This window comes from Bos grunniens, chromosome 18 (assembly GCF_055505025.1).
Source record: "Bos grunniens cultivar Pamir isolate PY7600 chromosome 18, Bosgru_T2T1.0, whole genome shotgun sequence".
NCBI lineage: Eukaryota > Metazoa > Chordata > Mammalia > Artiodactyla > Bovidae > Bos > Bos grunniens.
In genome coordinates this window covers 35,448,058-35,459,563 of record NC_141182.1, presented here as the reverse complement: position 1 = coordinate 35,459,563, position 11,506 = coordinate 35,448,058, and the positions used below count along the sequence as shown (strand labels likewise).

General features: G+C 48.4%; 1 protein-coding gene across 1 annotated transcript in view; it reads left to right on the top strand.

Moving 5' to 3' along the window:
- RANBP10 (RAN binding protein 10) overlaps window positions 1-11,506 on the top strand; it is a 61,055-nt gene that overhangs the window by 742 nt on the left and 48,807 nt on the right. Inside the window, exon 2 of the mRNA XM_086351177.1 lies at window positions 635-746. Within this exon, the coding sequence (XP_086207303.1) occupies window positions 635-746 (112 nt within the window). The remainder of the gene's footprint in view (window positions 1-634; window positions 747-11,506) is intronic.

Genomic DNA, 11,506 nt, shown 5'->3' with positions numbered 1-11,506 from the left:
GTCTGTTCTGCCCTGAGACACCCGGTGTCAGGAGAACCGCAACAGATGTCCAAACCACCTGTTGGGTGATTGGCGTGGACCTTCTTCCCAGGGCCTTCCTGCTTGTCCTGAGGTAGCTCCAGGGATTCTAGCTGAGCCCTTTACCACTGCTTAGTTTCAAAAGTGTCTGAAGAAAAGGGTGGTCACATCCCCTCCATCAACCAGAGGTCCATGAGCTTGCTCACCTGCCAGACAGGCAGGTTCCATCCCAGACAGGGCCTGAGGTTCTGCCCCAAATCGTGGGGGCATCTTCCAGGGCTGCCTCTCCCTCCCCTATTCTTCCAAGTGGGCTGCCTGTGTCTTGAGGAGTCTGCCAGCAGCACTAGGAAATCTCTCATGTAGGCACCCACATTGCAGGTACCCTCCTGTGGTTTCTGTGGTGGACAGAGTCCCAGGCAGGGCTGCTGTGCTTAGCAGGAGGTGAACCAAAGGTGGGAGGTTTATGTATTTGCTTAGTTGTTGTCTGATTATTTCTTGGACTCTGCAAGGGCTTCCTCTGGCCGTGAAGGGGTAAAGTTGCCGTGGAGCAGAGAGGAATGAGGCTTCCATTTGTATCTCCCTCTGCTGAAATTTCTTCCTTGTCCTCTTCTATTAGGTCATGGCAAAAATCACAAAGATGCGGCGTCAGTGCGTGCCACCCATCCCATACCTGCTGCCTGTGGCATTTATTACTTTGAGGTGAAGATTGTCAGCAAAGGAAGAGATGGGTAAGCCCCTCCTGACCACCTTGCCCCCAACACTGATCTGTTCCCTGGGTCAGAGTTTGAGGTCTCCTGGTTGACGCTTGTGCCTGTATGAGCTGCTGAGCTGCATGGGTCTGAGCTGCAAAGGGTTGAGTAGTGGGTGCCTGTTACCCGGCTGTGGTCATGAACTGGTCTAAGCAGTAGCTTTTGATGGCAAGTAGGTACATTTTGTAGAAGAGGGGCTTCTCTTTGGTGATGATGTAATGACTGTTTCCCTCACAAGTCAGGGAAACAAGTAACAAGTTTACATTAACAGTTGAGCGTCCAGAATGAAGTTCCTCCACGTTGTGTGATGTTTGTCACTTCCCTCCTTTCACGCTGTTGCTGTATTCAAGGTTCCTTTTTATGGCATTTAGTCATATAGAGGCCCCTGGGGGCTTCAAAGAGATAGTAGAGTCTTTGCAGCATTCATCAAAGCTGTGGCAACCACTGGCCTGTCATCTTAGGGTAAACAGCATGGACATGGTCAGAATCAGGTGACCTTGCTACTTATAAACTTGTTTTTCAGTCCAGTGACTTGAACACCAGTTGGACCAGCTTTAGGAAGGTCCTCATTAAAGTCAGCACTGGGGAGGCTCCCTAGTTTAGGGTGATCTAAGCAGATATAGGAAATCAGAGGGGAAATTTTTCATTTCTCTTCCTTTTCTTCTCCTAGTTTGCCTCTTTTTTTTTTTTCTGGTGATTATCACAAAGCAGGTGTTTAAGTTACGAAATAAAATGATTTTAGCTGGCTTGGAAAGATTTTCCTCATCAAACCTTAGGTCTGGTTTGGGTGGTTTGCCAACCCCACCAGTGATCTTTGTTTCTACCCTGAATGTGTGTTTTTGAGCATTCAGAGTACTTCCTTTCTCAAGGGACAGTCCCCCTTGTGGTACATGCAAAATGCACGGCCAGGGGGCTTTGCTAGGGGCAGGACTGCTGGAGTTGGAGCTTTGTCTGCTTCCTCGGTGAAGTTGTAACATCCCTGCCTGGGAGGGCTCTGTGGTTGTGGGTAGTAACAGGGCTTCCATCTGCTTGTCTGTCCTCTGGGGAGCTAGGCCAGCATCTGAGCTACCTTTAATCCCAGAATTCTGTGAAATTCTGACCGTGGCGAGCTATTACATCTTTTACTTTTATCTCCATGTAGTGAATTTACAGATAGGAAGTTTATATTATCGGAGCTCTTTATTTATTTGTTTTTAAATATATTTCTTTATTTGGCTGTGCCAGGTCTTACATGGCATGTGGGACCTTAGCCCCCCAACCCGGGATTGAATGCAGGTCCACCTGCATTGGGAGCGTGGAATCTTCGTCACTGGACCACCCGGGAAGTCCCGATCGGTGCCCTTTAGAGACCCTGGTTCAATTCCTGGGTCGGGAAGGTCCACTGCAGAAAGGATAGACTCCCCACTCCAGTATTCTTGGGCTTCCCTTGTGGCTCAGCTGTTAGAGAAGCTGCCTGCAATGCAGAAGACCTGGGTTCAATCCCTGGGTTGGGAAGATTCCCTGGAGAAGGGAAAGGCTACCCACTCCAGTATTCTGGCCTGAAGAATTCCATGGACTATATAGTCCATGGGGTTGCAAAGAGTTGGACATGACTGAACGATTTTCACTTTGAACTTTCTATTTTCCCTTTCCGCTGTCTGATAAAAGCACATACATTTAATGTGCTTGAACTCACATGAATAAGAATGGCCTCTTAAGATGAAACAAACACGGCAAAAATAGTTGCAGTGTAGACTGAAACGTTGGTGTTTCAGTCTTACACTGCCAAAGAAGTGGATTGGCACGTCCTAACCTTGTAGGCAGGAAAATGGATCATTTTGGATAACAGCTGAGCTAGTAAAAGGAGAGAATAGTTTTTCAGAAGGGGAGTGTTTAAATGCAGAGACCCGATTTCCTTCACCTGGCTTTTAACCTTTCAGTTATAAGTGGATCTTGCTGTAAAAGACCCCGTGTCTTGCTAGATTGTCATACTGTTGGTGTTGCCTGCAAATCCTCAGAAAGTTGAACATCTTCTCCCAGCTTTCCCAGCAGTTTTACATGTGGTAAATATAGCTGTGAGGTTGACCTGGAAACCTCAGTCATAGAAAGGTCGCGAGTCACGTATGCTTGTGGTGGCCTGCTTTAGTTGACCGCTTTCAGAGGAAAGGTGTACGAATGTCTCCTATGGCCTCTTTATGGAATTACTGAAAGCCGTCTCATGGCTAGGATATAGCCAGATGGGCCAGCTGTGGTTTTGAGGAGGCCAGGGGCTGTTCCAGGGCAGACAGTCATCAGCTTGTTTCCTGTTTGCCGTCAGTGTTGAAGGTGTGTTTCTGACCTGGATTTGGTCCACAACCCAGGTGTTAACCGGTTGTGTAGCTTTCCTGTATTATCTAGTTCCATCTTCATGCATCTCTGGAAAGTGGCTGGAGTGAATGATGATGTACCTGTTTCATGGGTGAGCCCTGAGCCCCAGGGATGTTTGGCGACCTACCCTGGCCACAGGGCTTAGGGCGTGCAGTGGAGTAGCCTAACTTGTCAGTGCCTTCACCTGATCCCAGACACGTGCGTCCACGCCGCTGCCACCTTTCCCTGTTGCATTCTTCCCCTGGGTGGAGAGAATGTCCAGTCGGAATCTTAGGAGGTCCTAGTGTTCTTAGAGAGCCAAAAGGTGCTTAGTGCTGATTGGGACCAGAGAAGTGTGGCATGCGGTGGACTGGGCTTGGTTGACTTAACATTCTGCTGAATCTGTAGACCTGTTTTTCTGCAGATTTGGGGACAGGCCTCCTTTTTAAAAGGTGTTGATGAACCGAGTCATCAGTATCACTGTTTTCCAGAAAGGCCTTTGTTCTGAAGATGTCTTTTGTAGAAGAATACACTAAGCGTGTCTGATTGCCTTATGGCTCAGACAGTAAAGAATCTGCCTGCAATGCGGGAGACCCAGGTCTGATCCCTGGGTCGGGATTCCAGGGGTTGGGAAGATGCCCTGGAGAAGGAAATGACAATCCACTCCAGTATTCTTGCCTAGAGAGTTCCATGGAGAGAGGGGCCTGGCGGGCTGCAGTCCACAGGGTCACAAAGAGTCAGAGGTGACTTTGACTTTCAAGCGTGTCCAGTTAGATTTCATTTCAAGGATTATATTGATTCGTACCTGCTATGTGCCAAGTGCATGCTTGGTACAGGGAGAACAACAGGAAAGCCTGCACAGGCCAGCCTTGTCCTCAGAAAGCCTTTGGCCTACCTACCAAAGAATGGACTGAAGGGTTGTCTGCGTGAGGAGGCAGAGCCTGGGCATGGTTTTGAGGGATGAGTAGGAGTTTCTCAGCAAGTGAGACCTGTTGGACTTAAAAATGAGCCTGGTTGGTAACTGGCTTGACGTCTGGGCGCTCTTCACATATAAGGGAGGGCTGGAGAAGGAAGGGGTTATGTTTGAGCTAAGAGCTGGGCTCACACTGACGGGTTTTAGCTGCATTTTGCCGAGTCACCAGAGCTGGGAACCCCAAGAGGAGACATCAGAGCCCTGCCCCTGGTGCCAGGAGATAAGGGCATCTCAGTTGATTTTGTTAGGAAGCCAAGGAGGCCCTGAAACCGAGGGTCCCTGGGGAGTGACGTGCTCAGGCAGAGTTTGTGGACCTTTGGGTGTCTCCGGCTCTTAGTGATGACACATAGAGGGTGTGGCTGGCCAGGCTGACAGATGCTCCAGTGTGACCCTCAAAATAGACTGTAACATCATCCCAGCAGCAGTGGTGGCGGCCTTCTGACATGTGATGAGTGGCTCTGCCCAAGAACAGCAAGCCTGGGCTAGAGCACCGGATGGAATGGGGGGGGTGGGGGGTCTCCTCTCCTCTGCAGCTGGTGCTCAGGCCCTCTGGCCCTCTGGCCACAGCCAGCCTGCCTTTCCTCGCACTTGTAGCTGACTTTCTTTGGCCAGTCAGCAGTGTGGTCATCATTAATTCTCCACATCACAGCGAAGCATGCATCGTTTTGTCCCGGTCCCAGGCCTGGGCCCCAGGAACACAGGCCTGAGGCCCATCTGGAGAGGAGGCAGGTATGCCTGTGCACATGCCCTCACAGGGTGGTGTAGCAGAAGCCCATCCATGATGTGTGCCGTCCCCAGGGGTGGCCCAGAGGTTGGACTTCCTCCTGTACCTGAGAATTTGGGAAAACTTCATAGAAGAAGTGAGGATGCTGAATCTGGAAGGGCAGATTGGAGCATTCCAGGTGAACAAAGCGAGAAGCGAGACCCTAGACAGAGGGAGCAGTGCATCAAAAGATGGGGAACACGGAGCATGAGAGAGGCAGGGACCAGGTCAGAAATACGTGGCCAGTGTGCTTTGGCTAAGGAGCTTGGCCTTATCCTGAGGACAGCAATGTATGAGGATTTTGGATCTGCCTGCACTTTTGAGCATGGATAGGGGAGAAGAGACTCCACTGGTCTGGTTCCACCAGGCCCAGCTGGCTGAGATCCCAGTCCGGTGCAGGCTGGTGCTTTTAGGTCCTCGATTCCAGCTGTGGCTTCCCTCCAGCAGTTATCTTTTCTCTCTCTTGGCTGGCCTCTCTCCTGTTTGGTGGGATGCGGAGGCAGGAGGTTGAAGACTGGCAGCCAGAGTGACTTCTCAGAGGCAGAAGGCCTCTGTGTGTGCTGGTATTCTCTGGTACTCTGATTTGTTAAGTCCCATCTGAAAGGCAATACTGTCCAGAATTTTCCATCCAGACTCAGAGATCCACTCACCCAATTAAGACCTCACCTGCCATGTTTCTGGTTTGGTGAGCCACTTGAGCACAGGCCTTCCAGTGAGAGGCAGCCTGTGGCTGGCCCCTCAACCCTGGGATTCCCCACTCCAGTCTCTGCTGTGTACAGTGCAGTTGAGAAACTTGGTGCCCATCTGTGGACCTGGGGAAGGCCTTGTCCTGCCAACCTTGAGAAGTTGGTGCTGTCTTTGCCCAAGGCGGCTGCTGACGGTGGTTCCTTGTTCGCGCTGACTACCCCCCAGTGCTGATGGCCTCCTGGGCAGACACTGACTGCATCTCTCCCTAGTAACGCGTGGCACTGTTTCTGGAGACCCAGCATGTTGAGGCTCTGGAGCAGCTTGGAGCCTTGTATCACTGACCTGTGTTGGGTGTTAAAGTCCAGGTCTAGTTGGGTGGGTGTACTCAGGTGTGATCTGGCCTAGAGCAAGAAGACTGGAGTCCATGTGGTGTCCACTTTTCTGGTAAGACCCACTCCTGCCCTGAGCACATGTGGGCTTCCCTGAGACCTCTCTGCCCATTGTATGTCACCACCCAGGCTCCACCGGTGAGCTGAGAGTGGGGAGTGTGGCTTCTTTCTTCAAAACTGGGGACTTCCTTGTCAAGGATCAGCCTGTAGAGAAATTTCTAAAATTCACTTCACGCCTTCCCCCAGCCCCTCCGCCACACCCCCATTATTTTTTGTTCTCAGGCATGTTTGGTCTGTTTCCTGGATAGGTCGCCATGCAAGGGGGATTTCCCATTAGAAGGGCAGCAGGAGCTCCTTGGAGTGGAGCAAATAGGAGGATGGGCTCAGCAGCTCTGCACTTCAGGCACCATGTGCCATCCTATTCTGGGACCATTGAGAAGGAATCAGGGGCCCCAGAGTGGGTCTCTATAGTCAGAGGTCAGTTAGAAAGAAGGGACTGACCACTAGGAGAGGGGTGGATAACACCACGTCTAAATGCAAGGATGTTCCTCTGCCTCCCTAGAAATCTGTCTAGCTCCAAGATCCTTGGTGTTTTGTTGTAATTGAAATGTGAGGTTGTGACTCTTGCTAGAAAAGAAGCAGTGGGGTGGGGGGCTTGCTGCTGGAACAGGGCCCAGCCCCGTGTCAGGAAAGGGCTAGTTAAAATATGCTCTGGACTGTTTAGGGAAGCAGGGGAGGGGTAAGTCTTTGTGTTCTTCACATGCTCTCTGCCGCTCCTACCTCTTGGACCTTAGAGATGGCTTGGGATTCAGAGAAGTTTACTTTAGGTTATGGACCCCAAGTGTCAAGGCTCAAATACCTGCACTGTCTGCTCAGCTTCCGTGGAAAACATTATGGACCAATAGCAGCACTCATTCTTGTCCAGACAGAGCCCCAGAAGTTTTCTTACTGCCCAGCACACCAGGCAGCTACTGTCTTTTTGTCAGAGTTTCATATGATACAGAAACCTACTGGTCCTTGGGGCAGAGACAATTTCAGATGAGAAGAGGTGGAGAGAGGAGAAAGGCAGTGTGCCCCGATGGTCCGAGGGCTCAGCTCTTGTCTTCTGGAGGACTTTGCTGAGGTCAAGCTGAACCAAGAGGAAAGAAGTAGAGGAGACAGTCTGCTGAGTAGAATTGGTTATAACCCAGTTTACAAAGCCATGTGTCTGAAATTGGCATGGGCTATTTTATACAGGGTTCTCTTTTAGTATCAACTGTTGTGCCAGGAGTTTATTGGTAGTTATATATGCCTTGCCTTTTTTCTTTTTTTAACCAAAATGTATTTTTATTTTACCTATAATTTTTTTTAACTGTAAAAGAATACTCTTGCAACACCTGACACAGTGTACATTTTAAAAATAGCAGAGGGGACAGAGAGATGCAGATTTAAACAAATGCAGGTTATTGCTGTTATGTATGCTGTATCATTTGGGAACATTGCAGAGAAGAGAAAATGATTTCAGGTACTGTAAGCAGGTAGGGGGTTTATTACATGGAATTCAATGCTTTCAAAATCATTCAGATCAGTCGCTCAGTCGTGTCTGACTCTTTGCAACCCCATGAATCGCAGCACGCCAGGCCTCCCTGTCTATCACCAACTCCCGGAGTTCACTCAGACTCACGTCCATCGAGTCAGTGATGCCATCCAGCCATCTCATCCTCTGTCATCCCCTTCGCCTCTTGCCCCTAATCCCTCCCAGCATCAGAGTCTTTTCCAGTGAGTCAACTCTTCGCATGAGGTGGCCAAAGTACTGGAGTTTCAGCTTTAGCATCATCCCTTCCAAAGAAATCCCAGGGCTGATCTCCTTCACAATGGACTGGTTGGATCTCCTTGCAGTCCAAGGGACTCTCAAGAGTCTTCTCCAACAACACAGTTCAAAAGCATCAATTCTTCGGTGCTTAGCCTTCTTCACAGTCCAACTCTCACATCCATACATGACCACAGGAAAAACCATAGCCTTGACTAGACGAACCTTTGTTGGCAAAGTAATGTCTCTGCTTTTGAATATGCTGTCTAGGTTGGTCATAACTTTCCTTCCAAGGAGTAAGCGTCTTTTAATTTCATGGCTGCAGTCACCATCTGTAGTGATTTTGGAGCCCAGAAAAATAAAGTCTGACACTGTTTCCACTGTTTCCCCATCTATTTCCCATGAAGTGATGGGACCGGATGCCATGATCTTCGTTTTCTGAATGTTGAGCTTTAAGCCAACTTTTTCACTCTCCACTTTCACTTTCATCAAGAGGCTTTTGAGTTCCTCTTCACTTTCTGCCATAAGGGTGATGTCATCTGCATATCTGAGGTTATTGATATTTCTCCCGGCAATCTTTTTTTTTTTTTTTGTATTCTATTTTTAATGGAATAAATTGGCATGAAAAGGTAGGAAAACCAATTACATTTATGGTTCTAAAGTGAAAGTGAAGTCGCTCAGTCGTGCCCAACTCTTTGCGACCCCATGGATAGTAGCCTGCACCAAGCTCCTCCACCCATGGGATTTTCAAGGCAAGAGTACTGGAGTGGGTTTCCATTTCCTTCTCCAACTCCCGGCAATCTTGATTCCAGCTTGTGTTTCTTCCAGTCCAGCGTTTCTCATGATGTACTCTGCATATAAGTTAAATAAGCACAGTGACAATATACAGCCTTGACGTACTCCTTTTCCTATTTGGAACCAGTCTGTTGGTCCATGTCCAGTTCTAACTGTTGCTTCCTGACCTGCATACAAATTTCTCAAGAGGCAGATCAGGTGGTCTGGTATTCCCATCTCTTGAAGAATTTTCCACAGTTTATTGTGATCCACACAGTCAAAGGCTTTGGCATAGTCAATAAAGCAGAAATAGATGTTTTTCTGGAACTCTCTTGCTTTTTCCATGATCCAGCAGATGTTGGCAATTTGATCTCTGGTTCCTCTGCCTTTTCTAAAACCAGCTTGAACATCAGGAAGTTCATGGTTCACATATTGCTGAAGCCTGGCTTGGAGAATTTTGAGCATTACTTTACTAGCGTGTGAGATGAGTGCAATTGTGCGATAGTTTGAGTATTCTTTGGCATTGCCTTTCTTTGGAATTGGAATGAAAACTGACCTTTTCCAGTCCTGTGGGCACAAGAGGGCCTAGAGGAGCTGTCCCATGTTGAAGGTCAGGAAGGGTGGTGGTGAGGAGATACCCCTCGTCCAAGGTAAGGAGCATTGGCTGCGTTTTGCTGGCGCAGCCGTGAAGAGATACTCCACGCCAAAGGTAAGAGAAACCCAAGTAAGATGGTAGGTGTTGCAAGAGGGCATCAGAGGGCAGACACACTGAAACCATACTCACAGAAAAGTAGTCAATCTAATCACACTAGGACCACAGCCTTGTCTAACTCAGTGAAACTAAGCCATGCCTGTGGGGCAACCCAAAATGGGTGGGTCATGGTGGAGAGATCTGACAGAATGTGGTCCACTGGAGAAGGGAATGGCAAACCACTTCGGTATTCTTGCCTTGAGAACCCCATGAACAGTATGAAAAGGCAAAATGATAGGATACTGAAAGAGAAACTCCCCAGGTCAGTAGGTGCCCAATATGCTACTGGAGATCAGTGGAGAAATAACTCCAGGAAGAATGAAGGGATGGAGCCAAAGCAAAAAGAATACCCAGCTGTGGATGTGACTGGTGATAGAAGCAAGGTCCGATGCTGTAAAGAGCAATATTGCATAGGAACCTGGAATGTCAGGTCCATGAATCAAGGCAAATTGGAAGTGGTCAAACAAGAGATGGCAAGAGTGAATGTCGACATTCTAGGAATCAGCGAACTGAAATGGACTGGAATGGGTGAATTTAACTCAGATGACCATTATATCTACTACTGCGGGCAGGAATCCCTCAGAAGAAATGGAGTGGCCATGATGGTCAACAAAAGAGTCCGAAATGCAGTACTTGGATGCAGTCTCAAAAACGACAGAATGATCTCTGTTCGTTTCCAAGGCAAACCATTCAATATCACAGTAATCCAAGTCTATGCCCCAACCAGTAATGCCGAAGAAGCTGAAGTTGAATGGTTCTATGAAGACCTACAAGACCTTTTAGAACTAACACCCAAAAAAGATGTCCTTTTCATTATAGGGGACTGGAATGCAAAAGTAGGAAGTCAAAAAACACCTGGAGTAACAGGCAAATGTGGCCTTGGAATACGGAATGAAGCAGGGCAAAGACTAATAGAGTTTTGCCAAGAAAATGCTCTGGTCATAACAAACACCCTCTCCCAACAACACGAGAAGACTCTACACATGGACATCACCAGATGGTCAACACTGAAATCAGATTAATTATATTCTTTGCAGCCAAAGATGGGAGAAGCTCTATACAGTCAGCAAAAACAAGACCAGGAGCTGACTGTGGCTCAGACCATGAACTCCTTATTGCCAACTTCAGACTTAAATTGAAGAAAGTAGGGAAAAACACTAGACCATTCAGGTATGACCTAAATCAAAATCATTAGGACTTAGTTTCCAGGTAATGGCAGGCTACTTGAATAGAACCCTGTGCTGAGAATGATGAAAAGGTGCTGACTTACAAAGAAGCAAACTCAAGGCCAGTTTCTGGATGAATACCTATAACTAGGGAGCTAAGGGTACTATCTGAGAACCTAAGAGCATTTGCTGTGTCCACACTCAGCTCTGCTCCAGCTTTGACACACAGTGCCAGAGAGGTTAGTGTCTGGAGCTTATGGGTTGTGGGGGTCTGGGAAGAACCTGCTCACATTAAGGTGGGGTGCCAATGTGCTATTACAGTTAAGGGCAGCATATTTGGTAATATGCTGGAATATGATAAGCTCTGTAAATTCAAGGCTTGGTCCTTGAGTCTCCCAAGAGATTCTTTAAGGAAGGAGGCAGAGTCCAGGGTTATGAATAACCTTCCTAGAGCCATCCATGGGGGCTATTCTGTCTGTTCCTGTGTCGTGGGCTCTCTGGGTGCTTTGATGGTGCTGGTGGTGTTGGATGCATGAGGGTCTCCGGACACATTCAAAACCGCCTTCCTCCCTGCAAGCACGTCCTGTCTCATGACTCCTTTGCCTTCAGATATGGTCTTCCTTATGTTGCTGGGTTGGGTCCATTCATCTCTGTAATACCCCTCCTCTTGGGGGAGTCAGTGGGCTACACAGAGTTGGGCTTAGTGGGTCACTGGGTGGCTTCTTGGCAGAGGGCCAGGGTAGAGGGATGACTGCTGGAGAAGAAGCTTGTACCTGAGGTGCAAGTGTCCTGATGGACTGTGGCTTTAAGCAGGCCCATCAGACCACAAACTAAAATCCCCAGCATCAAATATTAGCCCTCATTTCAGAACTAAGTGTCAGTTGGGGTTTTTCCTGAAATGTCTCCCATGGATCATTTTGTAACTATGACCCCAGTTGTTGTTGTTTAGTCACTAAGTTGTGTCTGACTCTCTGCGACCCCATGGACTGCAGCACGCCAGGCTTCCCTGTCCTTCACCGTCTCCTGGAGTTTGCTCAGACTCATGTCCATTGAGTCAGTGATGACCCCAGAGGTCCCCTCTGATGTGGAGGTGTTGATTTCTTATCTGGGGCAGATTCTGAT